At 34.5% G+C, this 26625-nt stretch overlaps 1 protein-coding gene across 1 annotated transcript; it reads right to left on the bottom strand.

Annotated features, from left to right (window-relative positions):
• Window positions 1–10210: 10210 nt before the first annotated feature.
• LOC131008782 (UDP-arabinopyranose mutase 1) lies at window positions 10211–12985 on the bottom strand. The gene is made up of 4 exons (XM_057935808.1): window positions 12558–12985; window positions 11459–11709; window positions 11205–11373; window positions 10211–10747 (listed from the first exon to the last, which is right to left on the bottom strand). The coding sequence occupies exons 1-4, from the start codon at window positions 12867–12869 to the stop codon at window positions 10409–10411; spliced, it is 1071 nt and encodes a 356-aa protein (XP_057791791.1). The 5' UTR covers window positions 12870–12985; the 3' UTR covers window positions 10211–10408.
• Window positions 12986–26625: the final 13640 nt, after the last annotated feature.

Raw genomic sequence — 26625 nt, forward strand, 5'->3', positions numbered from 1 at the left:
GCAAAATTTCACTCTCTTGCTATATTTGATTTGTCATTTGTGTAATGTTGGATAAATTTAATACAACTAACCGAAACATAATATTAATCCATTTATACTATACACGACATTTGAAGTGAACATAACAAGTCTTACCTATGTACAATATGTAGTTAGTTGGGGTGTTTGGGCCAGTAAATTCAGTTCAAAATATTAGATTTGCTTCTATGACATAGCCTAGGGCATCCGTAGTGGGGGCCTCGGGCTTGTGTGCACGGGGCTCGATCGAGTCACTTCTCTGTTCCGAGTATGGACGGACGGCATTTGGATGGGCACGTGCATTGCACAGTCCAATCACATAATTTCCTGAAATAATAATACTAATAAAAATAAATAAACGGCCAAATGCACAGAACGATCGTAGTTATATTTTTTAATTATTGTAATATTTATTAATTATTGTCTTTTTAAAAATTAATGTAATATTTGATTTTAATTTTGATGAAATTTTTATTATTAAATTCAATATTTAAATTAATTGAAAAAAATATCAAAAATAATTATAAAATAAAAAAAATAAATTCAAGAGCCCGGGTGGAGGCTCTCTGACTACAGAGGTGATCTCTTAAATGGTGGGGACCACTTTTAAGAGCCTATATAGATTCTCCAGCATGAATGCTCTTACAGATTTTAGTTATTACTACTATAGTGTACGTATGTAGTGTCCTATATCTAATATATTTGCAGCCGAGTTGGAAATCATAACCATTGTTATGAAATAAATTAAGGGTATTTATTTCTTATGATTGATAAAATACATGAATAAATATTTTTATTTGTATTATTGATATTTCCCTACTTTTTTTTAGTGAAATACTCCCTCCGTCCCACGAATCTTGACACGTTTGGATTCGGCACGAGAATTAAGGAGTTGTAGATTAGTGTTTTAAGTGTGTAGTTTATAAAATATAAAAGTGATAAAGTAGAAGAGAGAAAGTAGTAAAAGTGATAAAGTAGAAGAGAGAGAGAGAGAGAGTAATAAAAGTGATAAAGTAGGAAAGAGAATGTAATAATTATTATCCAAAATGGAAACGTATCAAGATTCGTTGGACGGCCCAAAAAGAAAAACGTATCAAAATTCGTGGGACGGAAGAGTATGAATCAAGCAAAATTAATTCAAATATAGAAATTGTTAAGGGTCCTCACGAATTGAACTTATGTTGAATGTGTTGATTTTAATCAAACATTATAGGAAATTAGCAAAAAGAAAAGTGAAAATGAATCAAATAATTTTTGTTCGATTCTGTATTCGATTCGAATTTTTGACATTTGATTATAAAATTTTATTATTCGAATATGAATACAAATACTTTTTTTTTATTCGATAATATCAAATACGATTTGAGAATTACGATATTCAATTTGGTATTCGAAAATATTCGATATATATATATATATATATATAGGGGAGGGCTAGAATAAAAACACTCTTAAGTGTATAAAATATAAATGATTTTCAGCCCTTAGATCATCAAGATCTACGGTTGATTCGTAACCCTGTTGGATGAATTCGTGGTCCTGGGTTCGAATCCCAAAGGTAGCAAAAAATTATTTTTCACAATTCGTAACCATGTTTGATGAATTCGTAACCCTATTGGATAAAATTCGTACATTAAAAAACGTTTATATTTATATTTTAAGAAGTGTTTTTACCGTAGCCCTCCCATATATATATATATATATATATATATATATATAAAATATATATATATATTATTTATATTTTTTTAAAAAAATAGATATAAAGTAGAATAAACAAAAAAAGTATTTAGAATAAAAATAACAACAATTATAATAATCAAAGCTTTAAAAATACTTTGATTCCAAATGTAATTCAAACGAAAGTGTTTGAAATATTATTTTTGAATTTTTCACTATTAAAATTATGAATTAAATATATTCGATTCGAATTAAATAGTAGAAACGTTTGAATTAAATATTCGATTTATATTATTTAAAATATACTTATAAAAAAATGAAATGAATATTCGATTTGATTCGAGTATTCGGTGTACGAATAGTAAATAAAATTCAAAAAATATTCGAATATATAATTATTTTTATAATATGAATCAAATTTAATAATATTCGATTCGATTAAATTCGTTTTAGATCCCTATTCGAGTTACAATAATAAACTGTATTATATACTCCATGGAATCTAGGAAAAAGCCAACTAAATTGGGGCCGTCAAAAGCAGTGGGGTCATTTTGGCCTTCACCAATTTAGCATCTTTCTATGTAGGTCACAAAATTAAAGTTTTTCTGAGAAATTTCACAGAGATTAAATGTGTGGCAGATTCCTTCCTTAAAAAAAAGCAGTTGTTGTTGTAGGGTTACGGCCCAACATCATATCCTCCTATAAATCTCAAGAGAATTAAAATGTGGTTAACAAAGAGGTGGGAGATTTGGAGCAGGCAAGAGAGTAATTGTTTTACGCCTATGTGTATTGTGGAATATTATAATCTTATATATATATAGTAATAAAATGATAATATTATGTATGATATTCTCAAATTTCACCATTTCAAATTTTCTTAAATCTGCTTCATTCACAATAATTATCTTTAATTTACAATAATTTACCATACAAATTCGACATTATTTATATTAATTAATTATTACATTCCATACAAAGATTCATTCATCCTAGTAAATATAATTAATATAGTATGTATGTATATATATAATACTAATTTTACACATAATCTAAATTACTTAATTTTATCTCAACAAAAATTAGATTTACATGTATAATAAGAAAAAATTTCATAATTTATGCACGATAAATGATTTTAATTGAATGTTCGTAATCAAATGTATATTTGTATTAATTTTATGTTCCTCTAAAGAATATATTTTATGGCGCTAATTCTCCTGTGCGACCGTCGCACAGGTGTGCGACGGGTCGACCCAGCCCAAGCCCGCCCTCCTGATCCGGAACCCTGACCCGCGTGGGTTTGACCCATACTCATAATTATTACATTTGTTTATAATAATGGTTACTTTTAATAAACATAATATATACATTTGTTCATATAAATGTATATTGATATGTATAATATTTTATATTGAATGAAGGTAAATATTTATATTAATATAAGTATACATTTGTGCGACCAAATGTATATCTTATGCTTATTAAAAGTAAATACTCCTATTAGGGTTTAGTGTTCAGACTTAGGGTTTAGACCAAGGAATGCAAATGCTTGTTGAGCAAGCACCGCCTAAGCGACGGGGACGTCCTCCAAAAGGTATGGAACGTCCGCGCGTTCCACAGAATCAGGAAGATAGCATAAAAAGCCGCCTCAGAAATGCGGAGGAAATGGGTCAGAAGCCGATGGACTTCGTCATTGATCATAGCGGAAGTGCTAGTTTGCGTGTTATGAATAATATCGCCACAGGCCGTTGGTCGGACGAAATGGAGGTGGACGATTTTTTGAATGGTTTTTAAATCGCTTTTTGCTTTGTTTCCTGTTTGACGAGCTCCTTTCCGAGTCTCGTGCCTCTAGTCTGCATTACTGTGCTTTCAAAGGCTTTTTTCTTTTTCTTTTTATAAAAAACCTCAATTTAATAAATAAGGGTTTAGTGTTCACGCTTAGGGTTTAGTTTACAGGGTTTAGGGTTTACTTTATAGAATTTAGGGTTTAGAAAATATAATACTGTATATTAAATGAAGGAAAATACCTATATTTATATAAGTATACATTTGTGCGAACAAATGTATATTTCATGCTTATTAAAAGTAATAATTATTATAAACAAATGTAATAATTTAGGATTTAGGATTTCGGGTCTGGATTGCGGGCCAGGTCGGGCGCGGGCCGGGGCGGACCCGTCGCACACCGTGCGACGGTCGCACCCAAGACCAGCCCATTTTATGGATATTTTGCAATATATTATATTGTATGAATTTATGTATACAAAAAATATATTTCAACCATTAATTATTAATTCATTAACTAATTGCATTTATATATATACACGCACACACCCACTGGCTAGATTTTATCTAGTCCGAGGCAAATATTTTTATTTTTTTAAATTTTCAATAATTTTAGACATGTACATGTATATAAATTGTAAATGGATCTGGTCCTTAATTTACATGTATGTATAGTAAGGCACACTTTTAATAAATTGATTACTATTAAACAAACTCTTATTTTACGTGTAACAAAATGTTTCAACTTTTATTTTTATTCTTTATAAAATCACTCCATACATTTTATCTGTATAGTGAAGGGGAATATGTTTTTCACATCTAAAAATTTTATTTGTTCCAGTTTCGTCTATTACGAGAAAAATTAGAAATACTATAAAAAAAATAAAAAAATAAAATAATAATAATAATAATAATAATAATAATAATAATAATAATAATAATAATAATAATAATAATAATAATAATAATAATAATAATAATAATAATAATAATAATACAATTAAGTATGCATAAATAAAAAATTTAGCTAAATAAAGGTATAGGATATAATGTTAAGACATATTTAAAATCTTTAGTCATAAAAAATTACATATAATAATTTTTTTAAAACTAAAATAATTTTCTATTTTATATAAAAATATCTTAAAATGCAGTTAAGTGAGGCGAGAATTGGTAGCTCATTCAATGAACATTTATCTCTCAAAGTAACATAATGATCACTAACTAATTATCCAAAAACTAAATAAATAAATAAATAAAAACTAATCATCCAAAAAGTCCCCCCATTAATTGTTAGGATAATTAGAGTGTATAATACACTAATGACACCTTTATGTATTGTTTCATAATATATGACTTCATAAAGTAAATATCCATTATATATCATACAAATGATTCTAGATACCACCTATAAGATGGGATATATAATACAAATTCTAATTATATTACACATTAATTTATTATTAGACTAAACTACCATAATTCCTCGTGATCATATATTAATATATTATCTTACGTAGCAAAATTTCACTCTCTTTCTATATTTAATTTGTGTAATATTGAATAGTTTTAATACAGCTAACCGAAATATAAGTGTTAATAGACAAAAATGTCCACTTCCTTAATTTTTTTTGTAAAAATACCCAAAGTTATTATACAAAGCATTCTATGCTCTAATTATGTGAAATACAGTACCTATTTTACTCTTTGAAGTTGATGGGTTTGCTTGGTTTCTTGTGAAAGTCTTACACATTTGACCGATTTGACAGCTATCAGTTATAAAAGTCAACGATTTGATAACTATCAGTCAATAATACATATGACCGGTGGGTTGCTAGATTATGTGTCCGCTCGGGCGGACACATTCATATGTATTCTTGACTTATAGTTATCAAATCGTTGACTTTTATGACTGATAGCTGTCAAATCGGTCAAATGTGTAAGACTTTCACAGAAAATCAAATAAACTCATCAAATCAAAGGGTATTTAAAGAATATGGCATATAATGCTTAAGGAATAGGGCATTTTAAATTTTCACTCGAAACATAATACTAATCCATTAATTTATACAATACACGACATCTATAAAAAGGGAGTTTCTCTCTCTCTCTCTTCTCGTGTCAATTTTTTCACTATTTTTTTCTTTTATTTTTATTTTTAATCATCGTCAAATTAGCTTCACGAAAAAATATTCAATATGTGTGTGTGTTGACCTAAGGTCAAAGATTTTGGGTTCGAGTTCACCGTAACGCGGTTTTAAATTTACTTATTTAATTGTTAAAATTTATTAAAAAAAATCAATATGCATCTTAAATTTAAGTTCGTTATAAGATGTTTAATATGATATAAAAATCATTAAAATGAATTTAAAACAAATAAGTTGTGAAGTTTTTAATATTTAAAATATTTTATTTCGTCTCTCTTCATTAAAATTTTACAATTTTTTATTTATGTTTGTGTATGAAATTATTTATTATGATGCGTAATGCTCTATAATAATAATGTGCAATGACAAATTTCATTATCAAATAATTTAAATCTATTAACTATTACCATTACACTTTATACAAAGTTGAAAATTTACGTTTTTAAATTCAGAGTTGTATTAAGTACTAATTGACGTGGATCATTTTATTTTTAAAATATATTCTGTATTTGTTTATATTTTGATTCTGTTTAATATTTAGATTTATTTATTTAAACATGCCGTTTTAAACCAAATCGTATTCCACGAAGAAAGCTTAACATGGCTAATGATTTATGTGTTACCCACATAAAGCAAATAAATCTCAAACATTCTAGCCGTATTTCAAGTGTAGTATCTAAAACAATAAGAAATAAATTCAAGATACACCCTCTGTCCCATGAAGCAAGACCTAGTTCTTTTCGGCACGGGAATTAAGAAATTGGTATTTTATGTGTTATGTGTGGTAGGTGAAAATGTAAAAAGTGAATAAAGAGTAAATTATTTGCTATTTTTAGAAACTGGTCTTGCTTCGTGAGACATACCAAAAATGAAACTTGGTCTTGCTTCATAGGACGGAGGGAGTAATAAACAAAGTAAATGTTTCAAAATTTAAAGATTCTAGGGCGATGAATCTCTCAGAAAATCAATAAACAAATGAAATTAATGCACACTGAAGAAACTTACAAATAATCCTAACATAGAGGCTCAGACCATAGCTTTCACATTATGTTTGAGGCTACACTAATTAAATATTGTGAATTAACCTATTATACTATACATTTTTGAAAGTCTAATTCCAATTCAACCACGGTCAAACAACGAGTTATTCTCTCAATACCACACGTTGCAAACATAACAAAACAGTGATCAATTGCTAAATTGAAAATCAAATAAAATTGGATATGTGCATCAATAATTAACAAGCAAATCAATGAAACTCAATTGAATCACCAAACCCTAAATTAGAAATTAGTTCATCGTAGAGTATAAATCAAAGTAAAAGAAAAAGTAATACATAGAATTAAAGTGAAGGATATTCTACGTGCAAGTCCATTCCAAATACTAAAGAAAGCGAAATAAACATGTGTTTTATAATTTTCTTGCTTCATGAAAGCGAAAGAGGGGCGTAGAGAATGAAAAAGATAGTGTTTGAAATGCCAACAACTCCTTTTCAAAATTCCATCAAAATATGAATAGTAACTGTCCCGGTCAGCCGCGTCTCACCTATCTTGATGTCTCGTTGGGCCTCTTTAGTCAACCGCAGCTCATTGGTCAGTCGTGGCTCACTTGCACTTTTATCTTTCACCTCATTGTTTAATCAGTCACAATTGACTTGTCATTTGCGGTTGATTTGAGTTTTTCAATTCCATAATTCTCCACTTTTCACCATCAATTTCTTCGATTCTAAATGACGAGTACTTAAATAATTAAAATCACAACATTAAGCTTGACTCGATAAATTGAAATAAAAATCACCACTAAATTACATAATTTTGCGAGACATATATATCTAAAATTATCAAAAAAACGACGTACACAACCACAAAATATTTGCTCCTATGATCACTTACAGTTTTAGTTATTAATACTACAGTATAAATGTAATGCCCATATCTAAGTTAGCTTCTGCATATAGAAACCATGATATATTTGCAACCAAGTTCAAAATCATAACCATCATTATGAAATAAATTAAAAATATTTATTTTTTATGATTAATAAAAATACATGAATAAATACTCTTATTATTGATATTTCTCTAATTTTATTATTTTAATAGCATATAAATCAAACAAGACAAAATCAATTTAAATGTAGAAATTGTTAAGGGTCCTCGCGAATTGAACTTATATTGATGTGTTGTAAATTAGCAAAAAGAAAACTTAATTACATTCCCACTACAATAATAAATCTGACTATTATCATGGAATCTAAGGATAAAACCAACTAAATTGGGGCCCTCAAAAGTTCAAAACCAGTGGGGCCATTTTGCCCTTCACCAATGTAGCATCTTTCTAAGTAGGTCACAAAATTTTCTGAGAAATTCCACAAAAAAAGTAGGTCACAAAATTAAAATTTTCTGAGAAATTCCACAGAGATTAAATGTGTGGCAGATTCCATCCTTCCTTAAAAAAAAAAAAAGCGAAGTTGTTGTAGGGTTACGGCCCAACGTCGTATCTTATAAATGATAAATCTGAAGAGTATTAAATTGAGGTTAATAAAGAGGTGGGAGAAATTATTGTTGAATATTATGATAAATTATGAATAGATCTTAAAAATGCAATTAATGATACGAAAATTGGTAGCTCATTTCAGTGATTGACGGCTTTTATGTCTACCAATTTTGTCCAAAATCGAGAACTACTTATTAGAAAGTTTACTTAGAATGGTTACAAGTTGAACTCATTTCTAAACTGTCATTATTTGCTAGGGATGATTATGTCTATATTGCTATAATATGTTTCTTTCAAAACACATACCAACATTTTGTAAAGTAAGGGCTCTTATGTGATATATGAATTTTTGAAATTATGTATAACACTTTTTAAATATGATACAAAATACAAATTCTAATTATATAATATATAAATTTATTAATAAACTAAATACTCATAATTTTACCTTCCTGCCATATATTAATATATTAAATTTACAAATTTTCATTCTCATACCATAATTCATGTAACACGTAATTTATATAATCAACCAAACATTATATTAAAATATTAGATAATACAAGACTTACCAATTAAATATGTCACGCCTTATTTCATATTACTTCATTTGCCCTCCAAAAGTGTGATATTGTACGGAGGATATAAATCTATATAAAAGATGAGTTCTTTCTTCTTTTGAGTTTTCCCACCGATTTTTCTCCGTCTTCTTTTTTCTTTTTTAATTCTTTTCAAAAAATCGTTAACATTGAATCATGAAAAAAATATTAAATTTGGATGTTAAACATGAGAAGATATTTAATTCGATGTAAAAATTATAAAAAATGAATTTAAAACAAATAAATTATTTTCGTTTCGTTTGTAAAAAATATAATTATTTTAAATTTAAATATTTTTAAATATAGTAGTTTTTAATGCAATTAAGAATAATAAAATTTGTAGTATATAGATTTATTTTAATTATTTATATAAACATATTTGTTGTTATATTTTTCTTTTTATATTATTAGTAGTTTCTGATTTTTTTTAATTAGTTTTGAGTTATTTAAATATGAACTTTTAATAACAATATAATATAGTTTGGACTTTTAAGAGCACAAAATTATTATATTAAATGAAGGTTATTAATTTTGTTATATTAATGGTTTAGTGTTATTTTATCAAAATGAGATTGACTTAAATTATTTGATTTATATTTTATAAATTTAATTATTATTATGAGTATAGAATCACACTACCCACACAAATGTGAAAAAACTAACCGCACACAGTTGGGATTGAACTTAAGAGTTCTCACAAATGAGAGTTTTTAGGTGTCCCATCTTTGCCATTGATATTATTATGTGTACTATTATTATATAATACTCGTTAAATTGATAATATTATTATTATACACTATTTTAAATCAAATACTAATATTTGGATTAACATGGATTGACATTATGTTGAATGTGTTGATTCCTATCAAATATATTAGAGTAAATTAGCAAAAAAGAAAACTTATCATTCTCACTACTACTATCATGAAATCTAGGCTAAAACCAACCAAATCAAATACCAAGTCTTCGATTGACATTAAATTCACTATGATAATTGGAAGAAACAAAATATAAATAAATCGCTTGCTAAATAAAACCATGTCGTTTACAACACAAATTTTTAACATTTGGCATAAAAAATGGAGTATGACCTTTACGATTTGTAGGATTTACAAGATCGACGAAAATTAGGCAAAATTAAAGGTGACATGATTGTCAACAAATATATTCCTATGGACTGACCAGCCAACTACATGAAACAACCTCTCCACATGTACAACCACTATGTGTACTTTTTCAATAGCCACAACATCTTTAATTTAATAAAAAAATAGACTGATATTATAGACAATCGGAATTTGAAAGTTGTGTTGTAATATACAAAAAAATTTAATAAAATTATTGTACTCATATGGTAGTATTATCAAAGCCATTTTATCCCCGCTGTAAGGTGCATTTGAACTTGAATAGCAATTTATAAAGAGGAAGAATCTCTTTGGACAAGACGCTAGAAGCCCAAAATATAAGACAGACAAAACAACTCAAATCTACAAATAGGTTTGCCACAAAGCTTGTGAAAACCCACCCACCTTAATATAAATATAAATATTACAACTAGTGTGGTTCTCAACTTAAATAGATAATTAGCTAATAATATCTCGCAGAAAACGAACTATTCCGGTACTAGACTATAATTATCTACCGAAAGAAGTTATTACCGATGTGAATCAAACTCCCTCTTCTTCTACTTGGCACTGCCGTTGGCGAGGCGGCCGGTGGCTCCCGACGGGTTGAGCTCGTCCCATGCTTCGATCCACGTCACCATTGCATCGGCCAGCTTGTTGAAGTAGTCGTCCACCTTCCCCAGCTTCGCCTTGACTTGCTTGGAGATCTCGACGTAGCATTTCTGTACGGTGGTGCAGTCCTTGGGGAGGGCGACGGATTGGAAGAACGGGATCAGCTCCTCCTGCCAGTAGATACCCTTGTATTCCTTCTTCAGATTCACAAATGGATTGCTGGCCTTGCTGTGCCAGATGTACGGCAAACCCGTCTTCACGCCCAACCCTAAGTGGTCGCAGATCACCTGCAATCGACACCATAAAAGGCGTTGTGCAACGGATGAATTTTCAAAACATTACCAACGAGTGGGAGTCTCTTATGGGAATCGTTTCATGGGTTGAAACTCATAAATCGGTACTCGTACTTAGTTCTAACACAACCAAATACTAACAAAGCGATATGTATGAGTTTGGATCCGGACTCGTAAGATGTAGGGGGTGAACATTCGGATTTCGGTTCAAGTTTTGCTGAAACCAAATCAAAATAGTGATTTCTATTTTAAAATCCGAACGAATATGAGAAAACCCAACCAAATTCAAATATTCCGATTTGGTTTGGTTCGGTTATTCGGATTCCGGATATTTTGTTAATCCCTAAACCGTCTCACACAAGTTTTTGTGCACTAACAATGCGGGTGCAAAAATAGTGTGGAGAGACTACTTTAGTGCACCAACCAGCAGAAATAAGTGTGGAGAGACTACCTTAGTGCACCAACCAGCCCACATGTCGTCGTAGCGCCCGATGGGCTGACCGTCACCCATTAGTCCGAAGTACATTGCCGGGCCGATCAACTCGCGGTTGAAAGCTAGGTTCATCCCGCACATCGGGAACAGCGTTCCCTTTGGAATCGTCATGACCGCATCAACATACCTAAAGACAACATTTATAAGAAAATATCTCGACAAAATACAGCAGCACGAGAAGATTGAGCGAGCTAATAGGAGGGGATCTATACCGGGTGTTCCTCTCGCGTGGCTTGACGAGTTGAGTGGGTGCATCGTAGTCAGGGATGTTGAGCCAAAGGCCGTGAGACACGGCAGTTGACACACCTTCACGAAGACTGAAGGGGTAACCCCGCACGAAGTCTGCACCTTCACGGTAAGGGTCATAAAGGGTGTTGAAGAAAAACGGAGACGATGGGGACAGCAGGTTCTTGATGTGCTGCTCAAGCGCGTTGATGTCCTCGCCAGATGGATTCTTGGCAACCTGCATATGATTATGAACAAATGAGTCGATAAAGATCACAGCTATATCTACCAAGATCGATGCTCCTATAAACTTAAACCTCTGATTACTATATACTATGCAGGTGTAATGGCGATGTACACATTAATTAACCACGATTACATTTAAATTGGGTGCCAAATTCGATATTACTCTGTAAACACAAGAGTATATCAACCTAATGATAATCAGGGATCATAATCCATCATTAAGCTCCATAATCTGCCACCTTAACCACATTAGTTCGACAGCAACACACTGTGCAACTAAAGAGATCTAAAACTTGATGTATAAGTAGCAAAGCAATGCAGTTTTGGAAGAACATAAGCTCAAAATGATTTTTATTCACATATAAGCCACTGCAAGAATAGCTTATATTTCTCAAAACTTTGTCATCATATAATTGAATAACAATTAGGCTATGAGAATACTTCAGCATTATTTAGAGGGATAGCTTAAAATTTCAATCTGCATTCAGCAAACTAAATTACAATAATTTTATAAACCGTCGATCTGAGCCATCAGCAGTTTTCATTAAACAATCCTTCAAACAAACAAGAAATTGAAGGAAAAAAAAAGGTAAATGGAGCAGGAAAAGAAAATAAAAATCCCATCTTCGAAATCATCCCGCCACTGCAAAGTCAAAACACAAAACAGACGCACACATGCATACAATGATACAAACGCTAAAAAATCAATAATCTGGCAAAATCAATAAAACAATATACTACATATAAAGAGCCTAGAAAAAACGATTGATGGCATAATTCAAAATTACGCAACAACAAAAAACGAAAGCAAAACACACAGAAAGGGAAATTGAATCTCACGAAGCAGTCGTCATCAATGGTGAAAATGTACTTCTTCTTAGAAACGAGGTAGCCGAAGCAGCGGCAAGCGGAATCCTTGAAGGAAATGCAGCTGGCCTTGGGGCCTAGAATCTTGTTGATATCGTTTCTATTGTAGAGCTCGTAATCGAAGCCCTCGGGCACCTTGATCGTCTTCGAGGGATCGCCGTCCTGGACGATGATGAGATGATAGGGCTGGAAAAACGGGCGCCACATCTCCAGAAAATCGAGGTTTCTGATGGTCGGAATCACGATGTCCAGCTCGTCCTTCAGCAGCGGCGTCGAGGCTGCCATTGTTGAGATGCAGTGCTTGTTTGAATTCTGATTGAATTGAATTGAGGGAGAAAGTGCAGAGCATAGAGGAGAGGGAAAGGGAATTTGTAAGAGGTCAGAGCTAAAATGACCAATTAATTCTATTTTTTAAATGGAAATTTCCAAATATAAAATTAAATAATTATGACTTATGAGCTTTGAGGGATTTCGATGATTTCGACTAGTTGGTTTTCCGTTGGGATTCTACGCGTCAATTGAAAAGATTTTGAGTTGGAAGATTATTTGAGCTTATTCATTGTAATACTATTGTAGTTTACATATTAAACGATATTGTTTCTATATGTTGGAGTTGTAACGCCCATGTGTGATTTTGTTTGGGTTTCTCAAATCGTATTTAATTATTAAAAATAAGAATTATTGATATATTGCCCAAATCGAAAATTTTGGTTAAACTTAACAATTGTTGAAGTATTTTTTTTTATTTACTTCAGGAACAGAAAGTAGTGGAGTTTGAATCCCAAATTTCACTGTACAAATTTTTAGATGCCCTTTTGAAAAGATAATTATTGGAGTATTGATAAATGTAAATCGATTTTATTAAAATCGATGCAATGCCTTTTTTTTTTGTTAAGTTCAACGTTAAAAATGTCATAATATTGAAGAAAAAGAAAGTGGTTAGATAAAAAATAAATACTATTACGTTTATAATTTGGTCCCATGAAATGCGGTTCAACGGATCTTGACCCATACATGAGCTCAATATACTAAAAACTAATGTTGTGAAAAACTCAGAATGATGATTGTTATTGATCATTCATTCTCTAAAAATAAAAATAAAAAAAGGCGAATGAGAAAGCAAGCGAGTGTTTGTATTATTGTATTTTTATGTGAAAAAAATACGTATTTTGAAGATATAAGTTTGATTTTCGTAAGAATAATATCAACAAGCATTACTTTATTACCAAAAATAAGAGGTCTTAATTACATTTTCTTTCATACTTTATCACTTTATTACATTATCTCTTCTATTTTATCACTTTTTATACTTTATTACCACACATTTAAAACACTAATCTACAACTCCTTAATTTCCGTGCCGAAACCAAACGTGTCAAGATTTGTGAGACGGGGAGTAGAAACAAAAGAATATGAAATTTATATGAAATTTATGAAAATATAAATTACTCCATAAAATATGAAATTGTTTTTTATTTTAGTAATAATGCATATTGGTATATATTTAGCAGTATTATAATAAAATAAGAAATAACGCTAAACATTTTTATTAGAAAATACTATAGTTTTTGTTTTTGGGAGTAACATTTGGTGCTAACTATTTGAATAAATTTGACCTAACACAAATTCTTAGTTAACACGTTATAATATACTTAAATAAATGGAATAGAGAAAGAGTAGATTGAATGGGAAATGGACAAAAGAGAGAAGAGTCAAAGCGGCAGAAGGAGTGTTGTTTAGCGACGATTTCAAAGTCAGCCGTCCATTTTATTGTGGAGTTTGTTGTTTCCTATGCTACATTTTCTTGTTCACATCTAGGGATGTCAATGCAGCTCGAAACCCGTGGGCCGACCCAAATAATCCGATAAAATTAGAGGGTTAGGGTTAAAAAATCGCAACCCAAAAAAACTTCCAGCCCGATTAGCCCGCACCCGACTAACCCGGAACCCGATAGGGCTAGCCCGAAAACCCGATGGGCTGGGCCGGTGGGCTGATGGAATTGTAACTGATGCATCCAGTTACAACTTCTGCTATGTTTAGATTTATGGTATTTGCTTAAATATATATATGTAGCCTCATTAAAAAAAGTGAAATTAATTAGTTAGAATATGTGTGTGTGCAATCTCATTAAAAAAAGTGAAATTAATTACGGATTTTTTGTAGAAATTGATTATTAGTATCTCATTTGTTAGAAATTGATTATTAGTATCTCATTTTAAAGTGATACCAATTTTTTTTTGTCAATGAGACGTGCATGACAAATTCACTAATTATTCAGTAACAATCCAGATTGATTCTAGTGCATTGATACATGTTAAATTTTACTATCTCATTTTAATATAATTTTGTTTATGTAATTTTGAATATCTTTTATTTTTGCATTTCATGCTTTGCTATATAATTTATATCTTTAATATCTATGTATATTTTATACATTATACATTAGATCATTAGGAATAATAAAATATAAATGATAATTTTATTTTTACGCCTTTAACCTGATTAGCCCGATGGGCTAGCCCGAAACCCGAAAGTTTAGGATTAGGGTTGAAGATTTACAACCCGAAAAAATCTCCAACCCGATTAGCCCGCACCCGATTAACCCGAAACCCGATAGGGTTAGCCCGAAAACCCGGTGGGCTGGCCCGATTGATATCCCTATTCACATCCACTCCCTTCCCTTAGTCTCGTCTCAATTGATCTAATTCTTTTTTAATACTTTTATTTGAGAAATTAATAAAAAGGAGTATTAAAATGTACAAACTCATATTTATTATAATGAAAATTGATTACTAAAAAATAATATACTAAATTCAATGGAACAATTCAAAAGGAGAAGCAAAGCAAATCAAATGGAATGGAAGAGTATTAATTATACATATATTGATTAATCAGCTACATTTAGTAATTAGTACCGTCAATTAGGTACTTGTCAAATCTCATGAGTAGAACTTTTGAAATAGCTAGAGTGGTGCTATTTGGTAGTATATTATGGTTAGACTAGTCAAATAGAAAAAAAATGAGATTCGTATAAAATTTCCCATTCAAAACATAAATAAATTTAATTAGTTTTATTATTTTATTCACATTGTAGTTATTTTTTTATAATTTAAAATATTTTTGATTACAACATGGATAAAATATTAAACTAGTCATAATGTGATTGCGTACATTTATTATATGAAATGAATTTTTTTAAAAAATAAGCCATTCACATACATCTAACAAAACAAATCGATACTAAGTACTCTTTCCGTCCCACTTTAATGGACTCACTTTTTTTAGCACGGAGATTAAAAAATTTATATTTTTGAGAAGAAAAGTGGTGTGGTCCAAATCAATTAAGTACATTTTTTTAACTCAAAATGAAAAATAAGTCTATTTTAGTGGGACGTCTCAAAAAAAAAAAAAAAAAAAACAAGCCTATTAGAGTGGGACAGAAGGAATAATATTTAAAAAATCTATACCATTATCATTAAAAAAAAAAAGAGTTGATATTCTCAAATATTGACATAAGTGCGATATACCGATTTTTTAATACTTTTCCCCATCCATATATAAATGCAGGCTCTTTCTTGTCTGCACTAACTATCAATCAAAGCGTAACTAAGAGTATCTATAACGGGGCTCGACGAACGGGCATGCACCTGACTCGCACAAGCCCCTCAGCAGTGCCAAGCTCCCAGGGTGAGCAGCGGGCGCATAGTGAGAAAAGAGAGAGGGTGCGTGCCAATTAAAAAACAAAAATTACTATTTTTTAATCAATTTATTTTGTAAATTTAAAGTTAGATTTAAGCTACTAGAAACTCCTCATTGTGCAATTTGCATTTGCATTCAAACATTTAAATTTGACAAAGTGTTAATCCATATAACTATTCAAGAATAATATGTGCATCTCAAAAATACTCACTTTCATAAATATATATATATATATATATATATATATATATATATATATATGATTGAGTTCAACAGAGAATTATCTTTTTATTCATAATGAACAAATCCATATATTTTACGAACAGATCAACATAAGTAATGAACAAACGTATTTAGTAAAAATAGAGAAAAACTCGCCACCCAGCAGGATTCGAATCCGGGGCAAATTGTTATTCATGTGGTACATTGATTTGTTCAACAAAATTATAGATCTGTTCGTTTTTATTTTACGAATTCTCTATTCTCCACAATATTTAACTTCTCTGTTGAACCTCTCTCTCTCCTCTCTCCTCTCTCTCTCTCTCCTCTCTCTCTCCTCTCTCTATATATATATATATATATATATATATATATAGGGTGAAGGACAAAAATGCCCTTCAATGTTGACAAATTTTGCATGGAAATAGGGAACACTCATACTCCCTTCTGTCCCAGCTTTTTGTATCCACTTTTAGTAGTATTTACTACTAAAGTGGATACAAAAGCTGGGATGGAGGGAGTACATTTTATGTCAAACTTGTACTTTTATCTTGACTTTGTCGAAAAGTGGTCAATTAAATGGGGAGCTGCGATCGTTTTCTGCTCCAGTTTCAGGAGACTCGCGCCCGGGCCCTTTCGGACCAACAACTCCTACCTAAGGAAGGTTCGACAAAATGGCTTCCCCCTCAGAAAGGTGTTCTCCGTTTAGATGTTGATGTATCTATTCACGCGAACGAAATTCGCACGGGAGTGGGTCTCATATTCAGAGATTTTAGAGGTAGACCTATTGCTGCGATGGCGCAAAGGATCGGTCATACGCACACTACTCTCATGGGTGAGCTCCATGCAATGCTCTTGGGTGTTGGCTTCAACCTCCATCATGATCTTGGCCCTATGATTGTCTTTACGGACTCCATTCTTGCAGTTCATGTGCTTGAAGATGAGAAGAGAAGTCTCGATACACTTTGCGAGGATCTGTTTGATGCCTTTGCTCATGCAAAGGAACATTGTGTTTTTGGTTTCCGGCATGTCCGGCGTGAAGCTAATGGCGCTGCCCATAGCCTAGCGAATTTCGCTATTACTACTGATGATGTAACCATTTGGAAGTCAGACTTCCCGAGCTAGCTTTTAGATATTCTTCATCGGGATTTTAATTAAGTTGTTTTTCTCCCCTAAAAAAAATGGATTTCACAACCATCGGCAAATGGAATTGCCACCGATTCTGATCAAATTTGAAGCATATAGCGTGTATTTTTAATACTAAAAAAGTGGATTAAAGAAATTTCACCCTTTGACTATCATATGAAAATTTATTAGAAAAAAAAATTAAAATTTGAGAATATAATTACAAACTAAATGCAAAGGTATTTACGTATTGTATGAATATGAGTTCGATCTTTGAAAATTAAGTAAAGTAAGATACAAAGTCCATTTCTTGGATGAATATGAGTTCAAAATCGTACTTTATAAATTACTAGTATAAGTTAATAATACGTATTCTCCCCTACTTATGCTTAAGTATTTATTCATCATATCTCTCTTTCATTTTATCACATTCGAGAATGATGTCGTTGAGATTTAGCGTAGAAATAGCTAAAGCGATGACAAATTTTGTGTAGGGTTTTGCAAATAATTAAATTATAACTATAGTCGTTCATTTTTCAATTCAACTTAGGGGGGTGTATTAGTTCAAGACTTTAATAGATTTCTGCAGACTTTTAAAGTCTGGGTGTATTAGTTCAAGACTTTTAAAAGTTTATGAAAATCTGGGTGTATTAATTCAAGACTTTTAAAAGTCTATAAAAATCTAGAGGTATTCGTTCAAGACTTTTAAAAGTCTTTTAAAGTTTGGGTGTATTCGTTAATCTATGGACTTTAAAGTTGGAATGACTTTCATTGATTTCGTTGAAAAAATAGGCACGAACAAATCCGAAGCCACACCACGAGAATTCACAAATCTTGCAAAATCCCCGCGCTCGCTGGGTGCCAGCGCCCGCGGCCAAGAAGCCAGCGAGCGCTGGACCCTAGCGCCCGTGGTGCCATGATTCCAGCGGTCAAGTTTCTTCAGCGCTCGTGGTGCCATGATTTTCATCTCGTGTTAAAGAGATCAACAAACATAATTATGGAAGGTAATTGATGTTAATTACATCTCACTCGTATTTAATTAATTTGTTATATGGATATGTAATTTAATTTATATGATGTGTGTAGCATTATAGGAGCGTTCATATGTGGAGTGGGGTACTACACGGTGTTGTGGGGACAGATGAAAGATGAGGAGATGAGTAAATCGAAGGGTCGTAACAAGATCGTGGGTTCATCAACGGATGAGAAGCTCCCTCTTTTGCAACAGCTTGATTATATGTACCATATTGACTGATGTCACCAACAACAACGACAAGTGTTTATATGGTTTGAGCGCTGGCTGGAACCCAGCGGTCGCTGGGTATCCAGTGCTCATGGGCCCCTAGCGGCCGCTGGAAGTGGGTCTAGCGCTCGTTCAATTCTCGCGCTCGCTGGGTTTGTGGATTTCAAGTCCGAAAATATCATGCCAAATTCTTGCTAATTCATTAAAAATCCGACCAACAATTCATTTAAAATCATGAAGAATCCGTGAGAATTCTATAGACTTTTAAAATCCACGGACTTTTAAAATCTACATAAATCTTGAACTAATACACCCTCCTTAATCTACATTCGAATAATCCGATAATATGATAAAGCTAGCCCGAAGTTTGATAGATTGGTACGATTGACATCTCTATACCCCTATTGGAAAATTGCATTGGAAATGCCCACTGTAATGACATGTGAAATACCTAAATTGACTAAAATAATTACTCCCTCCGTCCCATTATTGAAGACACACTTTCCTTATTGGGCTGTCTCAATAATAAAGACACATTTCCAAAAAGGAAAGAATTAGAGCTTAATTACAACTAATTAATTGAACTTTAATTATGGTATAAATAAGTAGAAAATCCTAATCTACATTTCAGTCCCACCGCCTCCCTCATTTCTCTTCACTCCCGCCGCCCATCTCCTCCCCCTTCTCAGTGGAGTCGCCGCCGGCGAACCATGGCCACCGCCGAGCACCCCTCGCCCCTCCGGTGAGCCTCCGATCGCTCGCGCATACACTGACGGGGGCAGAGGGCCAAGCCCTAGCCCTGCCAAACAGCAGCGTCGCCCTTCCCCACGCCACCCAGATCCGCCAAACCACCACCGCCCTGAACCGCCGAACCACCACCACGCGGCTCTGGTCTCCTTTCAAAACCCAGATCTGCCAAACCACCACCCTCAATTTCTAGGTTCGATTTGAGAGAGGAAGAGAGTGGCGGATCTGGTTCTGAGGCGGCGGAGGCGTCGCTCGAGATGCGTGCGCGTCTGAAACTGCCGCCCATCCTCCTCTCTTCTCCTTCTCCGGCGGCCGTAGCGGTGAGGCCACCACTCTCCTTCTGAAACCCTCAATCTCCGCCGCCATTCTCATGGTTCAAATTTGGGAATCGAAGAGAACAAAATTGACAGATTTTCATGGATTCGAAATTTCTGGTTGTGTTCTTTCGATTCTCATGATTTGATTTTTTGGTTGTGTTGTTTCATGAAACCCTCCATCTCCGCCGCCATTCTGCCAAATTTTGTTTTGAAATGGTTCTTCCTCTTTCTGCCAATTTTTGTTTTGGAATGAGAATAGTTTTCGTTTGCAATTTGATGCTAATTTTGAATCAGTTTTTTGTGCTAATTTTTTTGGAAAATTTGCGATTTCTAGTTTGATTTTCTGGGCTCCATTTTCGGCAGCATAGCATAGGGAATCGGTGGTGGTGGGCGGCGGCGGCGGTGGTGGTCGGTGGTGGGCAGTGGGCAGTGGGCAGTGGTAGTCCGAGAAATGAGAGAGAGAGAGTTGAGAGTTAAGTCCCTAATCAAATACACACCACAACACTTAATTCCTTAAACTACCTCATCTTAATCTCCGTGCCCAAAAGACCTATGTCTTTATTAATGGGACGGAGGAGTACTTATTCACTTTGCAATAAATGATTCTTACTCATTTTTACTTTGCAGTGGAGATGGACGTTTTTTTTTTTTTACTATTGTTGCAGGAAAAGGACGTTTATGACATAAAATTATATGAATGAAATCTTTTTCTACCCACTATTATTAACAATTAAGAGCATTCCCAGCGCCGCCTCGGCGCACTGGGGCGATGCGCGTCGACGGCGACACGTCCGCGCTGGCGACCTGGGCGAGGGTCGAGGCCGTCTCTGCGGCGCAACGAGTCGATGGTGGGGGGGAGTGCTTGGCGTGCGCTACACGTGCGACCTTTATTTAAAAAAAAAGTGAATTGGGGATTAATTGCAGAAATGGCGAAGAAAATTTGGGGAAGAAAATAGAGAGGGAGTTGAAAAAAGGAAGAGGGTGTGTGGGCCGTTGGGCCGGAAGTTGGGTTTGTGTCTATTTCTTTTTTCTTTTTTTAAATCCTATTTTTTTTAAATCTATTTTTTTAATTCTTTTAGTTTCTTTTACCTAATTTTTAATTATTGTAATTTTTTTTCTTTAATTTAAATTATGTAATTTTTTTAGTTTAAATTACGTAATTTTTATTTTATTGCAATGTTCGAATTTTAATTTTAATGAAAATTTGGAATTTTATAATAAAAGTGTAGAATTGGGGATTTTGTGGAAATGAAGATTTAAGACACAACCTAAGATACAAAGGATGTGGATGCTCTTCAAGTTAGATGTGGTAATATGTAAGTACTTAACTTCTTCAGGTTTTGAACCTGAAGAAGTTAAAGAAGCGGTCTGGAGCTTCTCTGGCGATAAGAGTCCAGGACCTGATGGCTTTAACTTTTCATTCTGGAGATCGGCTTGACATGTAGTTAAGGAGGATATCCTCCAGGTCTTGAAGGACTTCCACGCGAACGGTAAAATTCCTAAAGGAGGTAATGCTTCTTTTATCGTTTTAATACCGAAGAAAGAAGGGGCTGATTCGTTGAATGAATTTCGCCCAATCTCGCTCATTACCAGCTTGTATAAAATCATTGCCAAGATCTTGGCGGGGAGACTGACGAAGGTGATGGGATCGATCATCTCTGATAATCAAAGTGCTTTCATTAAAGGGCGGTTCATTCTCGATGGGGCGGTCATTTTGAATGAAGCTGTTGTTGAGTCAAAAAAGAAGCGACGAAGCCGGATCTTCTTTAAGATTGACTTTGCCAAAGCTTTCGATTCAGTTCAATGGGACTTTTTGGATACTTTGCTTGACATAATGAACTTCGATGGGATTTGGAGGAAATGGATTCAAGGGTGTCTACAGTCAGCCACGGCAAGTGTCCTAGTTAACGGGTCATCAACGAGAGATTTCAAAATGGAGAGAGGCTTGAGACAGGGCGACCCGATGTCTCCCTTCTTGTTCCTCATTGTCGCGGAAGGGGTTGAATGTGCTCGTTGAGAGGGCAGTGGAACGACAGTTATTGTTTCCTGTTAAGATTGGTAAGGATGAAGTGCCGATTACACACCTCCAGTACGCGGATGACACCATCTTTATTTTAGAGGCTGATGACCGAAATGTGGAATCACTGAAAAGTCTGTTGCTTCTCTTTCATTTTATCTCTGGTCTTGCTGTCAACTTCGCCAAGAGCAGCCTGATGACGGTGGGAGTGAATGTGTCAGTCGAGAGGATATGGGCTTCGTTTCTCCATTGCAAGATTGGTTCCTTCCCGTGTCTTTACTTGGGAACCAAAATTGGAGGCCGAAGCAATGGTGTTAGCGAGTGGAAGTTCTAGGTGGATAAAGTCTCAAACAAAATTGCAAGCTGGAGAAAAAGACCTATCTCTTTGGCGGGGAGGATCACTCTTGTTAAAGCGGTGCTTCAATCGATTCCGGTATATCAACTGGCCTACGCTTTCATTCCCAAGACTGTGATCAAGAATCTCAATTCCTTGTTCTCCAGATTTCTGTGGGGTGGAGGCTCTCAGTCGGGAAGAATCACCTGGTTTAAATGGAGCTCCTTGTGTTCCAATAAGAAAACAGGAGGTCTTGGATTTCGGGATGTGGAATGGTTTAATCATGTTCTGTTAATTAAATGGCTTTGGAGATTTTTGGTGGATGGGGGAGCTTTGTGGGCGAGAGTGATCAAATCTATTTATGGGGAACTTGTCTGGGGCGAAGAGGGGGATTGCTCGGTGGTGGGAAGAAGTGGGCAGTTGGGGGTGGTGGGCGAAAATTGTGGAGAAAGGGGGAGGAAGAGATGATAGATGGTTCATTGATCACCTTCAACACCGTCTCGGGGATGGTATGAATACAATGTTCTGGGAGGACGTGTGGGCTATTAACAAACCTCTTAAGTTCTCTTTCCCGAGATTGTATAACTTGTGTTCGAATAAGAAAGGCCTCGTCGGAGAGAGTGGGTTTTGGGAAGGAGAAGAGTGGGTGTGGTCGGTGAATTGGAGGAGGGATTTGAGGGAAAGGGAGACTGGACAGGTGGAGGAACTTTTGAGACTTGTTGCGGCTTTTGTCCCTTCTACAGGTTTAACTGATGGATGGATTTGGAGGGCAACTACGGACGGTAAATTCTCAACAAAGTCGGCTTATGATTTGGTGGCGGCTTCCAGAGAGGCGCAACAAACTCAACCGGCTGAGATGACTACGGTTTGGGAGGCTCCAACATCACACAAAGCCAAGGTGACGGCGTGGAGATGTCTTAGAAATCGGTTGGCTACCTGTGACAACTTGATAAGACGACAAATTCAAATTAGCTGGGAAGAGAGAGGATGCAACGCCTGCGTCGCTGGAGAGAAGTCGACGGAACATCTGTTTCTTCATTGCCCGAAAACTGCAGCGGTGTGGGAACAAATCTTCCAATGGTTACACATCAAAACGGCAAATCCTAGAGGTACTCTTCATCACTACACTTCCTTCATCTCTGCTGCCAAAAAGAAGAAAGGACGAAGATTGCTAAATGCGTTATGGGTGGGAACGGTTTGGACGCTTTGGAAAAAAAAAAAAACGAGAGTCGTTTTCAAGGAAAGATTTGGGATATTGAGAGACTTGTTTTACAGATCAAGGGTAGACTTTGGAGTTGGAATGAGGTTTATAAAGTTTTGGAGTTGAGAATCCCTTTCACCATGTGGTGCTCAAAGGGTTTCAATCTTTCATTCTTGTTTTGATTGGCATCTCTTGTGCCTTGCTTTTCATCTCAATAAAAATTTAATTTTACTGATCAAAAAAAAAATGTAAGTACTTAATCTGACTTAAATAATCCCACTACCACAAGTATAACTCTTACACCATTTTTATTTTTCATCCAAATTGGTGGGAATGGACCATTTTTTTTACTGAAATTAGTAATGTATATTTTGCATTTTTTTTTTTTGGTAACGAATGTGTTGAACCTGTCATAATATTCAATTATTCATGTTTGCATCTTTATAATCACATCATTATAAAGAAAGTGCATTTTTCCAATATGGCCTCGGTCCGGCCGCAGTTCATACAAAGTTAGGCAAAATGATACTCTCTCTGTCCCATGAAGCATGACCTAGTTCTTTTCGGCACGAGAATTAATAAATTGATATTTTGTGTGTTAACTGTGGTAGGTGAAAAAATGAAAATGTGAATTAAATGTAAATTTTTTGTCATTTTTAGAAACAGGTCAAGCTTCGTGAGACAAATCAAAAAGGAAACTGGGTCATGCTTTGTGGGACGGAGGGAATACAAATTAAGTAGAGTAGTTAATACATATCGGAGAATCATGAAATAAAAATCCTAAGGATTAGGTGAAGCCAAACTGCACATCAAAGGCAAGAGTTTTGGAGGTTGACGAAGTAGGGTTGAGACGAAAGAAACACTTATCTCCAATTTTGAGCTCATTAGCTCACTATAAAAAAAGTAAGCCGAATTTTGACGATGTTACTGACGGACAAACGTTCGTCAGTGATCTCCGACAATTTAGCGGCGAAAAATACATTTCCGATCAATAGTCGATTTTACCAACGCAATAGACAAGGAAAGTAGGGATAGTGTCGAACTATCAGATTTATGCACAATTTTCTTTTCTGAAGGTACCTTACTTATTCTCTTTTTGCTGCCGAGATTGCTCCACATCGCAAATTCCCGAGGGATATTCTATAGTAATAGGAGTATAACAAATTAACAACTACTTGTATAATGCTACATTTTATCATAATTTTAATGAAATAATTTTATGTTATATCCAAATAATACTCCATCTGTCCCAACGAAAGCTGTGCGTATTTCTTTTTTAGCCGTCCCAATGAAAGTAGTGCATTTCCTTTTTTGGTAATAATTTTACACTACAAACAATGTAGTTTACACACCTTTACACACTTTTACATTACAATCTTATTCTCCTTAAATCACGTGCTGAAAAGAAGCGCACCGCTGTCGTTAAGACGAAGTGAGTATTAACTATTCCTAGAATTTAGAATAAGTATATTATTACTATATCATAATTTATACTTTTAAAACTAGCACAAGAAATATTTGGGTGGATAAACATTACCACCATGGGACTTTTAGATTTAGCGGCAGCGATGTAAGGTGTTTTTTCCATAGGCTACCTTTATTGATAACCTCACAAGTTCACAACTGGTTGTGAGAATAAAAAAAAAAATTAAAAAAATGATAAAAAAAAAAATTGAAATGTTTATAACCGATTGTATCTGCATAATGCAGACCAACCTTTAACATAACTCCTTTTATTCAAATAAAAAGATGCCGATTCGCATTGTGTTATATAAAAATATGATAATAAATAATACTAGTATAAAAGAAAACAATATTTAAGTTATAAAAAGGTGGCATCCTTATTTCACTTACATCACTTTATTAAAATTCGTGACATTCTCAAATGAATACTAAAAATTGAGACGAGAGAGTAGTATTTAGATAAATGGTTCATAGTCGAAAAATACACGAACTTTCACTGAAGTTGCATATTGCACATGACCTTCAAAAATAGCCCCAGAATACACCACCTTTTAATTTAATCGCAAATTACACACGGTGAAAATTCCGGCAGCTCTTAAGTTTGACCGGCGATGACATGGCATTACTCGTGGCTTTTTTTTACACGATGGCAAGTCACGTGTCGTTTTGCCCAGAAATTAAATTAAAAGGTTATTTTAATTAAACAAAGTCTGATTAATTAATTAAACAAAGTATTCTAATTCATCTTCTCCACCTCTTCACACACACACACACACACACACACGTTTCTGCTCCCTCCCCCTCTCACCTGACATTCCCTCCCTCTTTCGCCTCGCCAAGACCGAAGGTTCACCCCTCCTCCTATCAACAAATCTGCCGCCTCTGCGGCTCTGGTACTCCGACGACTGGTCCACGCTGTTAGGCGTTGCCTCATTATCCTTCTTCTCTCAATTTTGCCCACTGGAACGAGCCCTAATTCTCAGCTCTCGAAAGTCGTCGCTGGTGGTTTGAGAATCGGCGAGTCGATGGCCTTCTCAGGCCGATTCTCCTTCTCGTTAAACAGACCACACACCAATCTCTGCAAATCGGCCACGCAACCCCAGCCCCAGCCCCAGAACGCTGATCTCTGCAAATCTCAGGGCAAATCTGGGCTTCAGAACGCTCACGAAGGGGACGAAACTTCGAAGCTTTGAAGGGATAAAGATTGGATTTTTATGTTGCATTGTTGTTGAATTTGTGGTGTTTGGGGTGTAAGGAGGGCGGCGCCGCCGTTTGAGAATTGTTTGTGGGAGGGGTGTTGCGATCGTGTGTGTGTGTGGTGCCGGTGGTGGAATGGAAGGCAGGGCAAGGGGCGGCGTCGTCCAACACTCGTCGCCCCGCCGTCTCCATCTTCCTCCACAATTTCCGCCGTCCCACCGCCCTCTCCTGCCCTAATGAGCGACCACCACCACCACCACCGTTTCCCCTCATTTTCAGGAGGAAGGCAGCGATCGAGATTTGCATAATGAGCGACGAAGGCAGTCCAGACGGGAAGAAGGTCCAGACGATAAATCAAGGGATTTTTCCATTTTTTGATTTTTTTTAAATTTAAAAAAGCTTGACAAAACGACGTCGTTTTACTACATCGGAAAATCGTCCACGTCAACAAAATTCGGCAGCCACGTCACCACCGATC

Source organism: Salvia miltiorrhiza, chromosome 2 (assembly GCF_028751815.1).
Source record: "Salvia miltiorrhiza cultivar Shanhuang (shh) chromosome 2, IMPLAD_Smil_shh, whole genome shotgun sequence".
NCBI classification, from domain to species: Eukaryota; Viridiplantae; Streptophyta; class Magnoliopsida; order Lamiales; family Lamiaceae; genus Salvia; species Salvia miltiorrhiza.